Here is a 23,624-nt window from a genome sequence, read left to right on the forward strand (position 1 = left end):
TACAGGTAGTCACTTTGCTAAAAACAGCTCTGTTTTCTGTGATATGTCCACGTTGTGTTTTGGGGCATATCCTGTCGCGGGCGCTAGGCCTACCCACACAAGTGAGGTATCATTTTTATCGGGAGACGTGGGGGAACGCTGGGTGGAAGGAAATTTGTGGCTCCTCTCAGATTCCAGAACTTTCTGCCACAGAAATGTGAGGAACATGTGTTTTTTTAGCCAAATTTTGAGGTTTGCAAAGGATTCTGGGTAACAGAACCTGGTCCGAGCCCCGCAAGTCACCCCTCCTTGGATTCCCCTAGGTCTCTAGTTTTCAGAAATGCACAGGTTTGGTAGGTTTCCCTAGGTGGCGGCTGAGCTAGAGGCCAAAATCTACAGGTAGTCACTTTGCTAAAAACAGCTCTGTTTTCTGTGATATGTCCACGTTGTGTTTTGGGGCATATCCTGTCGTGGGCGCTAGGCCTACCCACACAAGTGAGGTATCATTTTTATCGGGAGACGTGGGGGAACGCTGGGTGGAAGGAAATTTGTGGCTCCTCTCAGATTCCAGAACTTTCTGCCACAGAAATGTGAGGAACATGTGTTTTTTTAGCGAAATTTTGAGGTTTGCAAAGGATTCTGGGTAACAGAACCTGGTCCGAGCCCCGCAAGTCACCCCTCCTTGGATTCCCCTAGGTCTCTAGTTTTCAGAAATGCACAGGTTTGGTAGGTTTCCCTAGGTGGCGGCTGAGCTAGAGGCCAAAATCTACAGGTAGTCACTTTGCTAAAAACAGCTCTGTTTTCTGTGATATGTCCACGTTGTGTTTTGGGGTATATCCTGTCGCGGGCGCTAGGCCTACCCACACAAGTGAGGTATCATTTTTATCGGGAGACATGGGGGAACGCTGGGTGGAAGGAAATTTGTGGCTCCTCTCAGATTCCAGAACTTTCTGCCACAGAAATGTGAGGAACATGTGTTTTTTTAGCCAAATTTTGAGGTTTGCAAAGGATTCTGGGTAACAGAACCTGGTCCGAGCCACACAAGTCACCCCTCCTTGGATTCCCCTAGGTCTCTAGTTTTCAGAAATGCACAGGTTTGGTAGGTTTCCCTAGGTGCCGGCTGAGCTAGAGGCCACAATCTACAGGTAGTCACTTTGCTAAAAACAGCTCTGTTTTCTGTGATGTGTCCACGTTGTGTTTTGGGGCATATCCTGTCGCGGGTGCTAGGCCTACCCACACAAGTGAGGTATCATTTTTATCGGGAGACGTGGGGGAACGCTGGGTGGAAGGAAATTTGTGGCTCCTCTCAGATTCCATAACTTTCTGCCACAGAAATGTGAGGAACATGTGTTTTTTTAGCCAAATTTTGAGGTTTGCAAAGGATTCTGGGTAACAGAACCTGGTCTGAGCCACACAAGTCACCCCTCCTTGGATTCCCCTAGGTCTCTAGTTTTCAGAAATGCACAGGTGTGGTAGGTTTCCCTAGGTGGCGGCTGAGCTAGAGGCCAAAATCTACAGGTAGTCACTTTGCTAAAAACAGCTCTGTTTTCTGTGATATGTCCACGTTGTGTTTTGGGGCATATCCTGTCGCGGGCGCTAGGCCTACCCACACAAGTGAGGTATCATTTTTATCGGGAGACGTGGGGGAACGCTGGGTGGAAGGAAATTTGTGGCTCCTCTCAGATTCCAGAACTTTCTGCCACAGAAATGTGAGGAACATGTGTTTTTTTAGCCAAATTTTGAGGTTTGCAAAGGATTCTGGGTAACAGAACCTGGTCCGAGCCCCGCAAGTCACCCCTCCTTGGATTCCCCTAGGTCTCTAGTTTTCAGAAATGCACAGGTTTGGTAGGTTTCCCTAGGTGGCGGCTGAGCTAGAGGCCAAAATCTACAGGTAGTCACTTTGCTAAAAACAGCTCTGTTTTCTGTGATATGTCCACGTTGTGTTTTGGGGCATATCCTGTAGTGGGCGCTAGGCCTACCCACACAAGTGAGGTATCATTTTTATCGGGAGACGTGGGGGAACGCTGGGTGGAAGGAAATTTGTGGCTCCTCTCAGATTCCAGAACTTTCTGCCACAGAAATGTGAGGAACATGTGTTTTTTTAGCCAAATTTTGAGGTTTGCAAAGGATTCTGGGTAACAGAACCTGGTCCGAGCCACACAAGTCACCCCTCCTTGGATTCCCCTAGGTCTCTAGTTTTCAGAAATGCACAGGTTTGGTAGGTTTCCCTAGGTGGCGGCTGAGCTAGAGGCCAAAATCTACAGGTAGTCACTTTGCTAAAAACAGCTCTGTTTTCTGTGATATGTCCACGTTGTGTTTTGGGGCATATCCTGTCGCGGGCGCTAGGCCTACCCACACAAGTGAGGTATCATTTTTATCGGGAGACGTGGGGGAACGCTGGGTGGAAGGAAATTTGTGGCTCCTCTCAGATTCCAGAACTTTCTGCCACAGAAATGTGAGGAACATGTGTTTTTTTAGCCAAATTTTGAGGTTTGCAAAGGATTCTGGGTAACAGAACCTGGTCCGAGCCCCGCAAGTCACCCCTCCTTGGATTCCCCTAGGTCTCTAGTTTTCAGAAATGCACAGGTTTGGTAGGTTTCCCTAGGTGGCGGCTGAGCTAGAGGCCAAAATCTACAGGTAGTCACTTTGCTAAAAACAGCTCTGTTTTCTGTGATATGTCCACGTTGTGTTTTGGGGCATATCCTGTCGTGGGCGCTAGGCCTACCCACACAAGTGAGGTATCATTTTTATCGGGAGACGTGGGGGAACGCTGGGTGGAAGGAAATTTGTGGCTCCTCTCAGATTCCAGAACTTTCTGCCACAGAAATGTGAGGAACATGTGTTTTTTTAGCGAAATTTTGAGGTTTGCAAAGGATTCTGGGTAACAGAACCTGGTCCGAGCCCCGCAAGTCACCCCTCCTTGGATTCCCCTAGGTCTCTAGTTTTCAGAAATGCACAGGTTTGGTATGTTTCCCTAGGTGGCGGCTGAGCTAGAGGCCAAAATCTACAGGTAGTCACTTTGCTAAAAACAGCTCTGTTTTCTGTGATATGTCCACGTTGTGTTTTGGGGTATATCCTGTCGCGGGCGCTAGGCCTACCCACACAAGTGAGGTATCATTTTTATCGGGAGACATGGGGGAACGCTGGGTGGAAGGAAATTTGTGGCTCCTCTCAGATTCCAGAACTTTCTGCCACAGAAATGTGAGGAACATGTGTTTTTTTAGCCAAATTTTGAGGTTTGCAAAGGATTCTGGGTAACAGAACCTGGTCCGAGCCACACAAGTCACCCCTCCTTGGATTCCCCTAGGTCTCTAGTTTTCAGAAATGCACAGGTTTGGTAGGTTTCCCTAGGTGGCGGCTGAGCTAGAGGCCAAAATCTACAGGTAGTCACTTTGCTAAAAACAGCTCTGTTTTCTGTGATGTGTCCACGTTGTGTTTTGGGGCATATCCTGTCGCGGGTGCTAGGCCTACCCACACAAGTGAGGTATCATTTTTATCGGGAGACGTGGGGGAACGCTGGGTGGAAGGAAATTTGTGGCTCCTCTCAGATTCCATAACTTTCTGCCACAGAAATGTGAGGAACATGTGTTTTTTTAGCCAAATTTTGAGGTTTGCAAAGGATTCTGGGTAACAGAACCTGGTCCGAGCCACACAAGTCACCCCTCCTTGGATTCCCCTAGGTCCCTAGTTTTCAGAAATGCACAGGTGTGGTAGGTTTCCCTAGGTGGCGGCTGAGCTAGAGGCCAAAATCTACAGGTAGTCACTTTGCTAAAAACAGCTCTGTTTTCTGTGATATGTCCACGTTGTGTTTTGGGGCATATCCTGTCGCGGGCGCTAGGCCTACCCACACAAGTGAGGTATCATTTTTATCGGGAGACGTGGGGGAACGCTGGGTGGAAGGAAATTTGTGGCTCCTCTCAGATTCCAGAACTTTCTGCCACAGAAATGTGAGGAACATGTGTTTTTTTAGCCAAATTTTGAGGTTTGCAAAGGATTCTGGGTAACAGAACCTGGTCCGAGCCCCGCAAGTCACCCCTCCTTGGATTCCCCTAGGTCTCTAGTTTTCAGAAATGCACAGGTTTGGTAGGTTTCCCTAGGTGGCGGCTGAGCTAGAGGCCAAAATCTACAGGTAGTCACTTTGCTAAAAACAGCTCTGTTTTCTGTGATATGTCCACGTTGTGTTTTGGGGCATATCCTGTCGTGGGCGCTAGGCCTACCCACACAAGTGAGGTATCATTTTTATCGGGAGACGTGGGGGAACGCTGGGTGGAAGGAAATTTGTGGCTCCTCTCAGATTCCAGAACTTTCTGCCACAGAAATGTGAGGAACATGTGTTTTTTTAGCCAAATTTTGAGGTTTGCAAAGGATTCTGGGTAACAGAACCTGGTCCGAGCCACACAAGTCACCCCTCCTTGGATTCCCCTAGGTCTCTAGTTTTCAGAAATGCACAGGTTTGGTAGGTTTCCCTAGGTGGCGGCTGAGCTAGAGGCCAAAATCTACAGGTAGTCACTTTGCTAAAAACAGCTCTGTTTTCTGTGATATGTCCACGTTGTGTTTTGGGGCATATCCTGTCGCGGGCGCTAGGCCTACCCACACAAGTGAGGTATCATTTTTATCGGGAGACGTGGGGGAACGCTGGGTGGAAGGAAATTTGTGGCTCCTCTCAGATTCCAGAACTTTCTGCCACAGAAATGTGAGGAACATGTGTTTTTTTAGCCAAATTTTGAGGTTTGCAAAGGATTCTGGGTAACAGAACCTGGTCCGAGCCCCGCAAGTCACCCCTCCTTGGATTCCCCTAGGTCTCTAGTTTTCAGAAATGCACAGGTTTGGTAGGTTTCCCTAGGTGGCGGCTGAGCTAGAGGCCAAAATCTACAGGTAGTCACTTTGCTAAAAACAGCTCTGTTTTCTGTGATATGTCCACGTTGTGTTTTGGGGCATATCCTGTCGTGGGCGCTAGGCCTACCCACACAAGTGAGGTATCATTTTTATCGGGAGACGTGGGGGAACGCTGGGTGGAAGGAAATTTGTGGCTCCTCTCAGATTCCAGAACTTTCTGCCACAGAAATGTGAGGAACATGTGTTTTTTTAGCGAAATTTTGAGGTTTGCAAAGGATTCTGGGTAACAGAACCTGGTCCGAGCCCCGCAAGTCACCCCTCCTTGGATTCCCCTAGGTCTCTAGTTTTCAGAAATGCACAGGTTTGGTAGGTTTCCCTAGGTGGCGGCTGAGCTAGAGGCCAAAATCTACAGGTAGTCACTTTGCTAAAAACAGCTCTGTTTTCTGTGATATGTCCACGTTGTGTTTTGGGGTATATCCTGTCGCGGGCGCTAGGCCTACCCACACAAGTGAGGTATCATTTTTATCGGGAGACATGGGGGAACGCTGGGTGGAAGGAAATTTGTGGCTCCTCTCAGATTCCAGAACTTTCTGCCACAGAAATGTGAGGAACATGTGTTTTTTTAGCCAAATTTTGAGGTTTGCAAAGGATTCTGGGTAACAGAACCTGGTCCGAGCCACACAAGTCACCCCTCCTTGGATTCCCCTAGGTCTCTAGTTTTCAGAAATGCACAGGTTTGGTAGGTTTCCCTAGGTGGCGGCTGAGCTAGAGGCCAAAATCTACAGGTAGTCACTTTGCTAAAAACAGCTCTGTTTTCTGTGATGTGTCCACGTTGTGTTTTGGGGCATATCCTGTCGCGGGTGCTAGGCCTACCCACACAAGTGAGGTATCATTTTTATCGGGAGACGTGGGGGAACGCTGGGTGGAAGGAAATTTGTGGCTCCTCTCAGATTCCATAACTTTCTGCCACAGAAATGTGAGGAACATGTGTTTTTTTAGCCAAATTTTGAGGTTTGCAAAGGATTCTGGGTAACAGAACCTGGTCCGAGCCACACAAGTCACCCCTCCTTGGATTCCCCTAGGTCTCTAGTTTTCAGAAATGCACAGGTTTGGTAGGTTTCCCTAGGTGGCGGCTGAGCTAGAGGCCAAAATCTACAGGTAGTCACTTTGCTAAAAACAGCTCTGTTTTCTGTGATGTGTCCATGTTGTGTTTTGGGGCATATCCTGTCGCGGGTGCTAGGCCTACCCACACAAGTGAGGTACCATTTTTATCGGGAGACTTGGGGGAACATAGATTAGCAAAACAAGTACTATTGCCCCTTGTCTTTCTCTACATTTTTTCCTTCCAAATATAGGAGTGTGTGTAAAAAAGACATCTATTTGAGAAATTCCCTGTAATTCACGTGCTACTATGGTCACCCCGGAATTCAGAGATGTGCAAATAACCACTGCTCCTCAACACCTTATCTTGTGCCCTTTTTGGAAATGCAAAGGTTTTCTTGATAGCAATTTTTTACTCCTTATATTTCAGCAAATGAATTGCTGTATACCCGGTATAGAATGAAAACGCACTGCAGGGTGCAGCTCATTTATTGGCTCTGGGTTCCTCGGGTTCTTGATGAACCTACAAGCCCTAGATATCCCCGCAACCAGAGGAGTCCAGCAGACGTAACGGTATATTGCTTTCGATAATCTGACATTGCAGGGAAAAGTTACAGAGTAAAACGTAGAGAAAAATTGATGGTTTTTTCACCTCAATTTCAATATTTTTCTTTTTCAGCTGTTATTTTCTGTAGGAAACCCTTGTAGGATCTACACAAATGACCCCTTGCTGAATTCAGAATTTTGTCTACTTTTCAGAAATGTTTAGGTTTCTGGGATCCAGCATTGGTTTCATGACCATTCCTGTCACTGACTGGAAGGAGGCTGAAAGCACAAAAAATTGCACAAATGGGGTATGCCCCAGTAAAATGCCAAAATTGTGTTGAAAAATTGGGTTTTCTGATTCAAGTCTGCCTGTTCCTGAAAGCTGGGAAGCTGCTGAGTTTAGCACCGCAAACCCTTTGTTGATGCCATTTTCAGGGGAAAAACCACAAGCCTTCTTCTGCAGCCACTTTTTCCAATTTTTTTGAAAAAAACGAAATTTTCACTGTATTTTGGCCAATTTCTTGCCCTCCTTCAAGGGAACCCACAAAGTCTGGGTACCTCTAGAATCCCTAGGATGTTGGAAAAAAAGGACGCAAATTTGGCTTGGTTAGCTTATGTGGACAAAAAGTTATGAGGGCCTAAGCGCGAACTGCCCCAAATAGGCAAAAAAAGGCCCGGCACAGGAGGGGGAAAAGGCCTGGCAGCGAAGGGGTTAAAGTGCAGGTGTCTAATAAACTTTAGGTGTTAGGTAGATAAAAGAGATGCAGCGGACCCATTCAAAACTTTGCCTGCATCCTTCAAAAATGTAAAAAAATCTGACAGTTAACTCAGGACGTGACCCGCTTAAGCACGCTTCACTGGCACTCCTACATTTCGTAATCCCTAGCATGCGTAACACAGGAACCAACCAATCACGTCTCAAGCACCATAGTCGCTCACACGCACACTATGAGCTGTAAGGATTCTGGCTTGTACTTGCAAAGCCTGCAATGCAGAGCCTCCGAGCCTTGTGAACGGACATATTTATAGGCTTTTAAGGGTATAATTCCACGCCTCACTCTGATTAGATCTTATTTCAGGCACAACTTCACAGGGGAAGCTAAATAAGACACCCTTCCCGGAGACTGATAAAAAAGAGAGGCATGGATCTTCCCCTGCTGATCTCAGCCCTGCATTTTTTGTTAGCAGCATGGATCGTTGCCTCGGTGGAAGGTATAGCCTAATGATTTCATCAACTCTCAGGGCCAAAATAGATTTGTTGGTATATTCTTTCCATGCCAACTTGCTGCTCTGCATATTTAACCAAATCAAACCCCTTAACGAGCTGTGGGGTGCTGCAATAAGCTTTATATAACGATTTAAAAACATAGGCCCATATTTATACTTTTTTGCACCTCATTTGTGTCATTTTATAAAGCGAAAGTGCTGCAAACTCACAAAATACAATTATATTTTGTAAGTTTGCGCTGCTTTTCCGTAAAAAAATGCCGCAATTGCCGCACAAGAAATGTATAAATATAGGCCCTAGATTCCTCCATAATTACTTGCTTGGTTAAATTGAACTTTAATCAGGTTTGAGAGGCTGGGGATCCATCAGGACGCTGCAGTAATCTTCGGTAACAGCAGCACTGGGCCTCATCTAACCAAGAGCCAAGGCTGCCTTTAAAAATCAGCGCTCCATCTGTCAAGGTTGGAATGAACTTAGCATCTGTTACCCGGGAAATAGCGGTGAGGTCTGGACCTGAGATGTTTCAGCAGTTTCTGGAAGTGGTCATTGCTACCGCCATTCCTTTAATAGCCTCAAGTTGAGCGTGGTGTGGGCCGCGCTGGTTAAAATGTACACCTAAGTATTTAAAACGGGGCACCTGCTCGATTATAACCCCATCCAGGGCAAATTACTTTTCCTAACTTCCCTTCTCCCAAAAACAATCATTTTGTACTTTGAGGTGTTAATAGAAATCTTATTTTCATTGCAGTAGCGCGACAAAGCATCTTCTTTGAATTGGGATTTTTTTTAAACTGAGGGGGTCATTACAACCTCGGCGGTCTGCATAGCACACCGCCGAGGTTGCGGGCGCCAGAATACCGCCATTTCTGGCGGTATGGCTGGCCCCCTATTTTGACTTTTCCGCTGGGCCAGCGGAAAAGTCAAATCAACATTGCCGCCGGCTCGTAATTGAGCCGGCGGCAGTGCTGATGTGCAGCGGGTGCAGTAGCACCTGTCGCACATTTCACTGCCCGAAATGCGCGACAGGGCTCTGCCTGTGGGCCCCTGCACTGCCCATGCCAACTGCATGGTCCCCTTACCGCCAGCCTCTTCCTGGCGGTGCAAACCGCCAGAAACAGGCTGGCAGTAGGGGAGTCATAATCCCTAGGGCAGCGCTGCTTGCAGCGCTGCCCTGGCGGACTATCACCGCCGGGGCTGAAATGGCGGTATACCGCCGGCCCCGGCGGTGCCCTCGCGGCGCTACCGGCTTGGTCCAAATACGCCGGGAGGCACCGCCAGCCTGTTGGCGGTGCTCCCGTCATTTTGGCCCTGGCGGTCAAAGACCGCCAGGGTAATAATGACCCCCTGAGTGTTGTGGATAGTATGGTGTGAAGAACAGTACAGGCTTACATTTATTTATAATTGGGGATGCTGTATTCAGTGTGATAATCAGTCTGATTTTCATCCTTTACAACTAATGGACATTTTGCAAAGGCATTATTGTTTGCGACCCATGGCAGAACCTGCATTGCCACTGAGTAGTAGGCTTTTCTAAGGAGATGAACCCATCAGGTATCCATTGTTAGAATTGATACCCATCTGTATGTAGACCAGAGTGAACTTGTTTTACTTTCCAAATCTGGTCCTGTGGATTTTATCTCTTATTTCTAAGCTTTCAGCCTATCCTTGAGAGCTTCAGAAAAACATTTTCCAGCAGAACAGATCCATGATAGGTGACTGAAAAGGAATAAAAGGGACACACACCACTCTGTTTTAAAGATCCCTCTTCATTGGGTGTGGTCTGCACTATATAAAACTGCAAATAATAAAATATCCCATATACATATGTGAATTTGAAAAGTATCATATGTATGGTATATAGCGCAGGTGCATGTATAATTACACTAATAATGGTCTTTTGTAAATCCCATATTACATACCAAGGTATGGTTTTTATTGATTAATCGGTGCTATTTAATAACTGGCTCTATGATAGTCTTGTGATTAAACTCAGGAAAATGAAAGATTGGGCGCTCTCACCACACATCTGCACTTATGCCTTGCTTATAACTGAATATGTTTGCTTTAAGCACGTAACCCATTGAACTATTTACTAGAATGTGAAATTGAGGCCTGCAGGGTACACGAAGATCTTAGCTAAAAGAACAAGAACGTATTAGGATGTGAACATGTGGGCTGCTGGTTATGTGCAGCGCTCTGCAGCAGGGACAATAGTCTTTAAATAGTTTAGGATGATTCAACCTAGGGCCAATTGATTACATACAGCTCTCCATAAAAAGAGTTCCTTCCAAGGGGCATGGTATTCTGGCACTGGTGGGGCCAAAACACAGGATCTTGCTTTAAGCAAATGTGTCAGCCCTACCTATGCAAATACGTTTTTAATACATTTAGGGCCAGATGTAGCAAAGGGTTTTTCCCATTCTGTTTCAATGGGAAAATGTTTTCGTACATATGGCCCTTAGTTTCAGACGTATCTCCGGGTCCTTGGAAATGTGTTCTCACACTGACTACACTGTCATTGGCCAAAGAACTTTGGGGACTGATGCCCAATGCAAAATTTCTTTCACAGAAGCTCTTCAGTGGATTGCAAAATGGGTGTGCGTGCCCACACACCACAGACCATGCAATAAATTATCCCAAGGTTGGAAGAGGGATAAAAAGGGCATTTTCGCATTTAAAAGGCCATCCGGAAGAGTAAAAACAGTTCCAAATACTCAGAGCACTGCCTGTTTGGGACTGTTAGTGTTAGAAGGGCCTTAGAACAGAACTCCTGTTCCACTGAAACACACAAGGTGAAATAAAATCATGTGCCTCACCCAGCACTCCATGCTTCCAATCCCAATTAGACCCAGCACCAAAAAAACACAAACACTCCCATAGTATCCTCACTATGCAGACCCAATTCCGTGCATATCCCACTAATGACCAAACTACTGAATACACTTTCCATTCCATGCTCCCTAATACTTGCTCTGCAGTACTCCAAGCACCAGATATCAAATACTTCATCACCTACCACAAGTTTGATGCCCTCTTCATCAAAACACATGGTTCATCCCCTACATCCTTACATCCTAGATGTCCTTCTTCCCAGAGGCTACAGCATCCATCGTATGGACAGCACAAATAAGAAGGGAGGAGTCCTCATGGTCCTGCACCATAGGTAAGCAAGTGACTCTCAAGTCTTCGTACCTACTGACGTCACTTACCACTCTCAGCAGTTCAGGCAGCCACTTTCTATCTCATTTACAGGCCTCTTGTGCAGAACAAGGACATCTTTGATGAATTCTTGGATCTCCTCACCACTTCATCCATCCAACACTCCCACACCACCTTCTTGGGTGACTTTAACCTCCCAATCACCACAAGCTAAAAAACAGACACTCTCCTCAACCTCATCGACAAACTAAGCATGGTACAATAAATTACCCAGCAAACATGGTTTAAAGGCCATATCCTCAACCTCATCTTTTCAGTATCACCAACAATCCAATGCAAACCACTTATATTCCTGTACTGGACATACAACCTCTCCAGTTGTGTCTCCCTGCTCAGCATCCCACCAAGAAACCAAGATCACCTTCCTACACATAAACAGTCATTCGTGGAGTTTTGCTTTTACAATGTGTGAATGCAGCACACAAAGAAAAAGCAAAAACAAGGAGAAATAAAAGCATTTCTCCTTGTTGCGCCTCTCTAACGCCACCCCTGGGGTGCTGTTAGTTTTTAGAGATACCACAGACATACAAATTCTTGTAAATCAGGGGCAGCATCAAAAGTAATGGATGTTGTGGTGGAACACCCACACCAACAACCATGGCAAGACGCTCTGCAGCAGAAAAATGCGTCGGAGGGGCCCATATTTACAAGGTGGCGTTAAGACACAAAAAGTGGCTTAACGCCACCTTGTAAATATGGCGCAGTCCCCAGCGCCACGGAAGCGTCACAAAAAGTGACGCTCTGGTGGCGCTCGGGGCATGTAAATATGCCCCTTAGTCTTTAAAAGCAAGGCTGGACTGGCTGTGCGGGGCATCGTGTGTTTCCCAGAGAAGCTGGAAGGGTAACAGCCTCCTTTGTTAGGGGGCCGGTTTTGTAGAAGTGCAGCAGTTTTAAAAGCACTGCAGAGTTTTCAGGCAACAATAAAAGTGCCAAGATAACTGTGATGATTAGCACACCTGCCGGAGAGAAATCTAAGTTTTGTCTAGTGGCAGTTTTGACTCATCTGAGCTAGTGCAGAGGGTTACTATGCCTGCAGCAAAGAACATGCCCTATGCAAATTTCAGAACAGTATTTTATGTGCATAGCTTAGTCGGATACTATTTTTGTCACAGAGCTCCCTTTGTTACTTTGCAGTCCAAACAAATGAAATCCATGTGAGAGAGGGGCTAGAGAGAGATGAAAGCACTGTTAGGAGGTGATAGTGAGGGAATCGTTGAAGATCCCCAACAAAGACTGCAGTATCCTGGTGCTCTATGAGGTTATCTTTACTATGTTTTGAAATCTAATACAATTGAGTATATAATGAAAAATGTGTTGTAGAATTCACCGTTTGTGCCATGTTGTCCCAAATATTATTTTTGGGGGGACAGCACCCTTCCACCCCCCTTGTAGTGGTCAGGCTCACTTGCAATATACTAGGGCTGGTCTGACAACATTTTCCAGGGCTTCTTTGGGTTCCCAGTCCGTCCCTGTTCAAAAGTTAGGAAAAACTCCAAAGGGGCATTTTCATGAGTTTTAATCTAGCCATAGCCAAATACACAATCTTCCACAATGTACCCTTGTATGGACATCAACACTTGTGTACATTTGTACAATAAGAGTAAATCACAGCTTCTTATCACCATTAAATCAGGGCCCTTGTAAGGTGGGTAAACAGTCATGAGGTAAACATATAGCACCTTTTGGGACAGCAGTGACGGGTCCGCTCCAGCTGGGTCTCCGAACCTCCTCATATGTGGACTCTGTGGATTTTTAAATGATAAGAAATATCTCAGACACAAAACTACCCCTCTTCTCCTTGCAATGCTTTTATTGATCACCTTCATCATTACAGCATTCATCAAAGGATAGACCTGGGCAGACTATGATACCCTTGTAGCTGTAGATATCAAAAGATAAAGGCATACTTGAACAGATAGAGGCATATTTGATGCAGACAGAGAGTCACATGAACAAACAAGCCCACATCTGAACAGATAGAGACACCTCCAGGTAGATTGACACCCCTTTGCCAGCAATGGCACACCAGGACAGATGAATACACACCTGAGCAGACCAACACTCCTGAGAAGACAGTAACTCACCAGAGTAGACAATGGCACGGCTAAACTGATTGCCATAATCCTGAACAGATAGAGGAACTAGGCAGACTGAGACAGGCTTGAGCAGACATGGACATACATGAACAGAGACACACCTGAGTACACATACATGCCTGAACAGAGACACATCTAAGCACACAGAGGTGCCTGAAAAGATAAAAATATTTTTTAGATCAAGGCTTGTCTGGCTAGGTAGAGACACACCTAAGCAGATAGACCCACATCTGACCAGTAAATGAAACAAAGCTGAACAGACACACACCTGAACAGATGGAGACATATCTTAAAATAGAGACAGGCCTGGACAGACAGAGAAACACCTGGGCAGGTAGAAACACATTAACAGACACAAACGCACATCTGAACAGATAGAATTGCATGACAGTAAGACATACAACTGAAAAGAGAAGCAAGAGCTGATAGAGATATCTGAGCAAGTACAGATAAATGAAAACAGATAATGAGGCATCTGAGCGGGTGTGACAGACATAAGTAAAGAGAGCCACAAAGGAGCAGTTAGAGGCACACCTGGGCAGATACAGGCACACCTGAATAAAAGTACAATATCAGAAATAGATACACCTGACCAGACAGACCACGTTTGAGCAGATACCAATACACCTGAAGAGTTAGAGATGCTTTCAGCAGGCAGAGACATGGCAGGGATGACTGGGGCACATGCCAGATATAGGAAGGCCTATAGATAGACATCAGAGCAGTTAGATACATCTCAGCACATGGAGGCACAATAACAAATAGAGACATACATGAGCCCTTAGAGACAACTGAACAGATACAAAGAGACACCTGATCAAATGACAAAATGCAGATAAGCAGACAGAAACAAGCCTGAGCAGGTACAGACCACTGTGAATCAGACCTGAGCAGATACATTCACCTGAGCAAACAGAGGTGCTTGAACGAATAGACACCCCTGAGCATATAGAGCCACCTGAATAGATATAAAGGGACACCAGACCTGGCTGAGACACTCCTGAGAAGACAGAGACATTCCTGAAAAGATAGGGACATTCCTCGGCAGATTGAAACACCTAAGCAGACTTGGAGACAGGCTTAGGTTGAGGAACCTCACTGAAGAAAATGCACACCTGAATAGAAGTTCCTTAAAGGACCATTACATGTAGGGGCGGTGGACAAACACACTTAGCAGCTGTGAGGTGTGTGACTGTGTAAACATCTGGATGGAAAGAGTATGAGTGTGTGCCTGAGAATCAGACAGTAATAGTACAGAGATCCGTTAACTGTACAATTTAGCAGTGTGGTAATTTGCTCACCTGTTTTAACCTGGATCCGCGGAGGTGGTGGTTGCTGCGTAATAACAGGAGTGACCGGATAGGTGAACGTCGGACTACCTGTTAGGAAAAAGATTTTAGCAGAAATGAGCTGAGGAGGAGGAGTGAGAGGAGATGAGAAAGTGAAGGTAGAAACACACTGCTGGAAGAAGTTATAAACTCATTTCTCAATACTTGATATATAATCAAAGTACCTGTCAGATCACACATAGTTCAAGAACAGCCTGGGGGCAGATTTATGGTTAATGAACGGTGGTGTTTTTACTCATTCCGGATAGCCAGTTAGGAGTCCAGGGGGGTGGTTTGCATTATTAAATATGTTTTGGCTGTGAGCAGACATAAAAGAAGATGAAGGTATTGGACCTACACTGAAGTTGGATTTGGGAAGAAAAACAACAAGGGGATGTGGATGGGGGGATTCATCAGTTGTTGAATGAAATTTGATGCTTTGTACATCCAAGGACTTAAGAGTTCATGTAAGGCTAGATAGAAGTTTTGGCATCAAAATGTTGTGGGTTGTAATGACCTTCAACCTTTGCCCGCTGCCTATTGGTTAGGTAGCACAATATGCGTTTTTGTATTATTCTGCATGTTATGAAAGCTTTACAGATTCATAATAAACTATATGTTTGCATAAACCACACACACACACATGCTCACACACACACAAATATATGTGTGTGTTACATTGTGGCAGTCACCACTACATGAGTCAGAGTTTCAATAGGAAGAGCATTTTTTGTTTTGCTAATAACTTGGAGCCCTTTGATCAATCTTCAGGAAACTTTAAAAAATAAAATATAAAAAAAACACCTCAGCTCCTTTCTGAAAAGTTTAGAAGTGATCTGTCAAGTGGGGAGCGTGAAAAAGAGGTGGGGGTCCGAAAACATTTTTCCCTCCTCACAACTTAATGAGTAAAACAGTCATGCATGAGGCAGTGCTGTGATTGACTGGCCACAACCTCAACAAAAATGTAGTGGCAGTCATTACATAACTCAGAGACTTGGGGGCATATTTATACTCCGTTTGCGCCGGAATTGCGTCGTTTTTTTTGACGCAATTTCGACGCAAAACTAACTCCATATTTATACTTTGGCGTTAGACGCGTCTAGCGCCAAAGTCCATGGAGTTAGCGTCATTTTTTAGCAAGGACACCTACTTTGTGTTAATTATATGCAAGGTAGGCGTTCCCGTCTAAAATATCGACTCCGAGGCATGTGCGTCGGATTTATACTCCCGAGCAAAAATCACGCCCGGGAGTGGGCGGGTCAAATAAAATGACAGCAGGCCGCTTTTGCGCCGTTTTTTAGCGCCTGCAAAAGGCAGGCATTAAGGACCTGTGGGCTCTGAAGGAGCCCAGAGGTGCCCTCCCATGCCCCCAGGGACACCCCCTGTCACCCTTGCCGACCCCAGGAGGACACCCAAGGCTGGAGGGACCCATCCCAGGGACATTAAGGTAAGTTCAGTTAAGTGTTTTTTTAAAAAGAAAATTGTGGTATAGGGGGGCATGATTTGTGCCCCCCTACATGCCACTATGCCCAATGACCATGCCCAGGGGACAGAAGTCCCCTGGGCATGGCCATTGGGCAAGGGGGCATGACTCCTGTCTTTGCTAAGACAGGAGTCATTTCTATGGGGGTTGGGAGTGAAAACAAATGGCGCAAATCGGGTTGAGGCGAAAAAATTGCCTCAACCTGACTTGCCCCATTTCTTGACGCCCAAGCCCCATATCCCCCTACGCCGGCGCTGCCTGGTGTACGTCGTTTTTTTCCACGCACACCAGGCAGCGCCGGCGGCTAACGCCGGCTAACGTCATTGATTAAATACGGCGCCCGCATGGCGCTTCAGAATGGCGTTAACCGGCGCTCATTTTTTTGACGCAAAACTGCGTTAGCGCAGTTTTGCGTCAAAAAGTATAAATATGGCCCTCGGTCCTTGTTTCCTGCAAATTAAAAAAAAACAATGTAATGGGCAGGGTAGGGGTACCTGATCCAGTGGATCTTTTGCCAGAGGGGCCACACCAACCTTTGCAAATAACAAAAAATAAAAATGGGGGCCTTTGATGCAGGATTGGGAAAACTATTACAAAAACGTAATGTGGGGTGGGGATCATATGTTGAGGTGGGAGTAGGGTGGCTCCAGACTTATCGTAATAAGATATCACTTTATGCTAAAAAAATATAGAAATTCACTTAAAAAACGTAGGTTAAAGTATTCATATGTAAGTAAGATAATAAGATTCTAATTTACATTATAAAACCTTACCAATTCACCGAAAAAGTTCGAAGATGAGTCATATGTAGGTATTCTAATAATAAAAAAACTACTGTTTTAAAGTAAAAGTAAACAATGAAATTCACCAGTTACACGTATCTGACATTCTGTGTGAAATGTTGGTCACTTTATACCTGTATTCATTATGACTTTCGCCATGCACAGCTAATTACTCCACATTATATCATTGATGACATATTCTATGTCACCTTTCATATTCTCATTGCAACATTTGCAATAAAATTATTGATGAGACAGCTGTGCATGGCGAGGGCGCGAGTTGTAGTTATCTTAGGGCGAGAGTTATAGTTACTTGAAATAACTATTTAACTATAATTGCTGAATTTCTATGGTTTTGTATGAGTAAATTCAGAACCTAACTATAACGTCCCTGTAACCTTTGTTTTTTTCAATCAATGTATATATATATTTATATATATATATACATATATATATACTCAAAGTGCAAGCTGCTTTGGTAAACAAATTCGCATTGGCAGCATTGTCTCATACCTATGTGGTTCTGACCTCAACATCTCTCAAGCATCTTGGGAAACAAGGGCTGTCTCTACATTTTTTATTAAATTCCACGGTAATAGGACACTATGAGGGACTATGGACTTTGATTGCTGACAAAGTGAGGGCTGTCCATGTCTTAGATAGCATTGATATGCCTCGATTGTTTATATTCCCTCAGCTCAACAAATATTAAAGTAGAATTGTGTTTTGTATAGTTTTAGATACTTTCATTGCGCTTAGTTTCTTTATTGACCTTTGCTAATTATCTTACCATAATTGGAACTGTAGCTTGCCATTTCTTGTCTACTAAGTTTGCAAATAATAAAAGTTTGTTGCTACACTATTGTGGTGGTTCATGGATGTGCAACAAACTGGGAAGTCCAATCTGCAATTGATTGTACCAGGGACTCTGGAAAGTCTGAGACATTCTTTAGACTGGTTCTTTCTTCCTTGTTAAGTAGCCACATGCCGGCTGATGATGCTTCTGCTGGTTTCCCACCTTTGCGAGCTCTGCTGGCCCACAGGCTATCTGCAACAATCCGGGGGCTGCTGGAACTTTTGCGGCTGGGCTGGTCCTTTGGCTCAAATTAAAACTTGTGGATTTTGAGAATGTACATTCATGTATAAAATGTTGGGATTTTCACACAGCAAACTGTGTTCTTTGAGGTCCAGTAGTAAATGGGGAAGAATAGAAGCATTTTGCTACTTTCTTTCCTGGATGGAGATTTAGGCCTTTCAATTATAGAATAGTGAGGGCCAAATAGGGTGAATTTAGGGACATACATTGTTCAATGGAGTAGGTTGCTTAATACCACGTGTTTGCAGTTGTAACAATATTGGACCATATTTATACTTTTCTTACGCCACATTTGCGTCATTTTGTGACACGAAAGCGCTGCAAACTTACAAAATATAAATGTATTTCGTAAGTTTGCGCCGCTTTTGCATCAAAAAGTGAGGCAAACGCGGCGCAAAAAAAGTATAAATATGGGCCATAGTGTTTAATTCTATGTTAATGCTCTACTACACTATGAAGGGCAAGTGTCTGAAATGGCTCTAGGTGGAAGTGAAGAAAATTGATTCTGAAGACGTTTCACATAAATGAGGGGATAACCGCCTACTGCAGAATTTTATAAATGGGGCTTTTGGGTGTTCTCTGATGTTGTAGTGAAATTTATCATTTGTAAACCGTGGGCTCCGAGAGGAAGTATTTGCTTGAGGTTTAGGTGCTGTAGTCTGTAGATCCACATTATGTCGTTTGTGACTCGAAGACTGGGGTTCAGATTTGGAGGGCTGAGGTCTCATGCTTGAAATTATTTGGTTGCAAGATGCATTTTTAGGGCATCATGCATGAAAGAATGCAAGGATTAAGTTTGGGTGTTTCTGTTTGGTGCACTCAGAAAGTTGTTAATGGTTTCTCATTAACTTTAGTTTTTGGGCTGAAAGACTCAAGGCATTGTTTTGGGTGTTGTTTGATTTGAGATGGATGCACTTTTCTGAAAAAATTGAGTGAAAATGCATATATTGACTAATCTGAGTTATCAAGTCCCCAAGTGGGGGTTAATACATTGATGTTTGCGGGCTCACTCATTAACACTTGTGGGCTTCTACATTGTAGACTATGGCTCTAATTATGAGTTTGAACTCGAACCACCATCTGACTGCCTGTGCGGCCAGAACACCGCCGGCCCTAATACACGTTTACTGCTGGCTGGCAGGCGGAAACAGTGTTTCCACCCGCCAGGCCAGCGGGAAACAGGGCTTAACCCTGATGCCGCTCGTAATCGAGCCGGCGGAAATGTGGCGGTGCGGCGGGCATAATTCTGGCAGTGGAAAGCACGACGGGGCTGTGCATGGGCCCCCATTCAGCCAGCCTTTAAATGGCGGTCCAACTGCCATGAAAAGGCTGGCAGAATGGGGAGTTGTAATCCCCCAGGGCGGCGCTGCATTCAGAGCCACCCTGGAGGATTACAACCACTGAGACTGCCAGGCTGTCGACGGGTGGCAACCTGACGATGTCGGCGGTTGGACCGTGGCGGCTCTACCACGGTCATAACATGGCGGTCCAACAGCCTCCGTGAGTCTGGCAGTCTTAAGACTGCCAGACTCCTAATGAGGGGCTATGGGTTCATGAAAGTAGGTTTCCATGTTTCCATGGGGTATTTTACATTTCCACACATGTATGTTCTATTTTGCAGTTCCCTGATTTCTGTGTGGGTCTTCATAATTCTAGGTTAAGACTGGAGGTCCTAGGGTGAACACTTATATATCTGATATTGTTTTTCATAGCTTGAGTATAGGGGTGTGCGGAGAGAAGATTCAACATTCATACACAATTGGGTCAGCGGTCACAAAGATAAGAGTAAATGTTGATATGCAGCAGACTGAGTATTCATATTAGAAGACTGAACTGTACGTAGAAGATTGAACATTCATACACAGAAGATTTAAGGCTCATTTATAGGACAGTGAACATTCCCACTTGAATGCTTATACATAGAAGATGCAAAGTCCATTCAAAGTAGGTTGAAGTTTCATACACAGAAGTCTGAATAGTGATACACAGAAGATTAATAGTTCCTCCACAAAAGACTGAGCATTCACACATAGACCAGTGCATGATTAGGGTTTCAGACATGCAAGATCAGAAAGTCATAGGTTGCTGTCAGGGGCTCATACTTTGCCTGAGGTAGCCCAGGTGTGACAGCAGGATATCTGTGTTGTAGGGCGACGTGATCCTCATGAAGTCCTCTTTGGTCATTTTGCAGAGTTCCTTCCCATCGATGTTCTGGAATGTTGCCATGTCCATGTCCAACAGGCCATACTCCTTGACTGCCCATTCTACCCACTGCCGTACGTGGTCATGGGTCCACACACCGGGATCTGCACAGACATGGAGAAAAGCTTGTGAGAGAGGTAGGAGATACTCGGACACTAGTCCTGCAGGAGATTATGGTTTTCCTGCATACCAATAGCCCTGAAAGGGGGATTGGTCACCTAGCCAGGTGACCACCTAGCAGGAGATTGCTCTGACGTCACCGGCCTGACATGGCCTCTCATATGCTCCCAGAGGTCCCTGCCAACCTTGGATTCAAGATGGCAGAACCCAGGGACCCTCTGGAGGAGCTCTGGGCACCACCCCTGGTGTGGTGACGGACAGGGGAGTGGTCATTCCCCTTTCCATTGTCCAGTTTCATGCCAGAGCAGGGACTGGGAGTCCCTGAACTGGTGTAGACTGTTTTTTGCACAGAGGGCACCAAATGTGCCCTTCAAAGCAGACCAGTGGCTTGGGGAGGCTACCCCTCCCAAGCCATGTAATACCTATTTCCAAAGGGAAATGGTGTTACCCCCCTCTCCCAAAGGAAATCCTTTGTTCTGCCTTCCTGGGCTTGAGCTGTTCAAGCAGCAGGAGGACAGAAACCTGTCTAAGGGGAGGTAGCAGCTTGGGCTGCCTGGAAAACTCCAGAAGGCTGGTAGGAGCAATGCTGAGGGTCCTCTAAGGAGCCCCCAGAGTGCATGGAATCATACTTCCAATACTGGCAACAGTATTGGGGAATGATTCCGACATGTTTGATACCAAACATGTCTAGGTTCGAAGTTATCATTATGTAATGTAAAATGGCGTCCCTGTACTCATGAAGTCCAGGAAAATGGAACTGGAGTTCGTCGGGCACCTCTGCTAGTGCAAGGGTGCCCTCACACACAGGTACTTGCACCCTGCTCTCTGGGCTAGTAGGGCCTGCCTTAGGGGTGACTTACAGTGACCTGGTGCAGTGACCTGTAGTAAAAAGTGTGCTTGCACCCTTTTAAGCAGGCTGCAATGGCAGGCCTGCAGATACACTTTGCATGGGCTCCCCATGGGTGGCATAATACATGCTGCAGCTCCTGGGGATCACCTGGTACCCAATGCCCTGGGTACCTAGGTACCATATAATAGGGGCTTACACAAGGGCACCAGTATGACAAATGTGGGGTGTAAGTGGTTCAAGTAACCAGGTTTGAAGGGAGAGAGCACAATCACTGGGGTCCTGGTTAGCAGGATCCCAGTGAACACAGTCAAACACACAAAAAGTGAGGGTAACCATGCTAAAAAGAGGCTACTTTCCAACAGTGGTGAACTACTAACTCAGGCAAAGAAAGATTTGAAGGCAAGACCAACACAATTATAACAATTTTTCGCAGAGACTCGGAATTCCTTACCTCCATTGAACAGAAATGATAAACAAACTACATATTTGGCAAGAATTTTGACAATCAGGAACACTGGGGGCTCACTTGGTTTCAGACTACATATAGTATGTGAGGATTGTTGGTTTTCTGACTGGGCTTATGTTTTGAAAAACAATGCCTATCAGATGCAGAGAGTTAAATTATTTATTGTATCTAAATGTAACTTACGTGCATTTATTGAAAATCTGGTATGAAGCCAACCCTCCTTGACCTATGTTGGTCAAAATTAATTCATTTACCCAAGATCTATCAATTTGGATACTACGTATGGCAGTGGCCAAGCTCCTGGTTCACTAGTGACATAACAACTAGACCACATCAACTATATAGAACTAACAACTCAGCTCTATAGAATGTCAATTTCTGTGTCATTTAGAATTGCATCTTGCAACAGTGGCGTAACATATGCCTCACGGCCCCATGGTGCGGGGGGCCTCCATGGTGTGGTGGGGCCCAAGCTCCAGCAAAAGTCTTAGGTAGTGGGCCGGGGAAGGGACCCTCCATGTACTTTGCAGGGGGACCCATGAAGTTTTGATCCACCACTGTCCTGCACTTTAGATCGTACGTGAAAATTTGCAGGCTGCCCTATATTTACTTTGATCTTCTGCCCCTGAACTGTTTTTAAGATTTTTGCATGCTTTTCTACCAAAGTTATTTGCTTTGTGACCCCTGTCAGAATGTCTTTCTAACTCCTATTTTGAATTAATTTTATTCTTTCAATTTCAATCGTTATTCAAGGCTAATTCCTGCTGGATTATTCCATTGCAGCGTTTCACTGTCTATATTTGACAGTTCTGTCATTCCACAGTCAACCTAAATATCATGATTGTCTATATCCAAAACACAGTGTTGTCCTCCTTCTTCCATCTAGAGCTTTACGACACACTGAAATGTTTCTTAAATTCCATACCTGATCATCCTTCACCCTAATAGCAGATTTCACTACTTACACCACCACTTGTGCCCTAGATCAACATGCACTTTCCTTGGTAACTACCACAGGGTTCTTACTTGTATTTCAGGACATGAGGCTATCATTAGGCATCAACCTTTTATTCACCACTTCTGAGCAGCAACTTTAAAAGCTCCAAGTTGGAACACAACATGAACTCACAATCGAATAGATCCCCAATACTCAGTATGAGTCCCTTGAACTCCATTCTCTTCCTCTTTTGTTTGCAGCTTCTGAGCAGATAGGTATTGCGATTACTGAACTATTCCTAATGGATGAGAATGATTAATTTGAATGGTGTGAGGTGTTTACATATGTGTGACTTTAATATTAACCCAATTTCCGAGTAAGAATGTGTAGGATGTATTTTGAGATTGTATTTTAATATGAAGGTCATATAATCAAATAATTTGATTTACAAGTGTTAGTTGCAGTCAAATATAAGGAAAAAATTGATAAATACTGGCAGATGCCGAAATTAGGAGGCAGGAGTAGTTAATATGAGGATAAATACAATTTAAACCATTGATGCCTCACGTCTTGCACATGGTCCAAACTTAAACCAAAAGTCTAAAGTAGACCAAAGGTCTAACTTTACTACCAGTAACGTTAGACTTTAGGTCTAAACTTAGACTTTTGGTCTAAGTTTACCTTTTTGAATTGGGCCCAAAGGGTGGAGACGTAATAAATTTGAAAGAACAAAAATTATTTTGTAACCTACAAACATTTCAAGATGGAAGGAATACATCTGATGAAGGACGTTTTGTTAGATTTAGATTGGATGGTGGAGATAAATCTGAAAGATGCTAATTTCCTGATCCTTATTGTAGAGGAGAGTCGATGTTTACTTCAGTTCAGATGCAAAGGACAGTTGTTCCATTTCAGGTGTCTTCCCAGGTGTTACTCTAAAGCATAATGGTGTTTTTCAAAAGCATTCAGGACAGTAGTTGGATTTCTCAGAGAATGAGGTGTGAGATTTATTTTTTACTTGGATGAAATATTGTTAATGAATCAGGATGCAGACGTTTAAAAAAATGTCAGGTTCAAATGGCAAATGATTTATTGGAGAAATTAAGATTTGTAATAAACCTGGAGAAATCACAGCTCTTTCCATCAAATAGGATGGAATTTTTAGGTTTTGTGGTAGACGTAGTATAGGTGCCGCTCCAATTACCAGAGAGGGACATATAAAAAAATGAAGTACGATGTTTATTCAAAAAGGAAGAAATGGGGTTGTGAGAGTTGGAAAGAGTAATTGGGCTTCTGTCATTGTCAATTCACGCAATTTTGATAGGGCCATTGATTTACAGGGCATTGCAGCATCT

The 23,624-nt window shown here is 44.7% G+C and overlaps 1 protein-coding gene across 3 annotated transcripts in view; it reads right to left on the reverse strand.

The window, feature by feature from the left end:
- LOC138246503 (retroviral integration site protein Fli-1 homolog) overlaps nt 1-23,624 on the reverse strand; it is a 203,702-nt gene that overhangs the window by 24,519 nt on the left and 155,559 nt on the right. For all 3 annotated transcript variants that reach the window (XM_069201154.1, XM_069201152.1, XM_069201153.1), the window contains exons 4-6: nt 19,797-20,000; nt 14,307-14,384; nt 12,589-12,651 (exon numbers count right to left, since the gene is read on the reverse strand). In XM_069201154.1, coding sequence (XP_069057255.1) covers nt 12,589-12,651; nt 14,307-14,384; nt 19,797-20,000 — 345 coding nt within the window. The remainder of the gene's footprint in view (nt 1-12,588; nt 12,652-14,306; nt 14,385-19,796; nt 20,001-23,624) is intronic.

The sequence above is a fragment of the Pleurodeles waltl genome, chromosome 7, assembly GCF_031143425.1.
Source record: "Pleurodeles waltl isolate 20211129_DDA chromosome 7, aPleWal1.hap1.20221129, whole genome shotgun sequence".
Lineage (NCBI taxonomy): Eukaryota > Metazoa > Chordata > Amphibia > Caudata > Salamandridae > Pleurodeles > Pleurodeles waltl.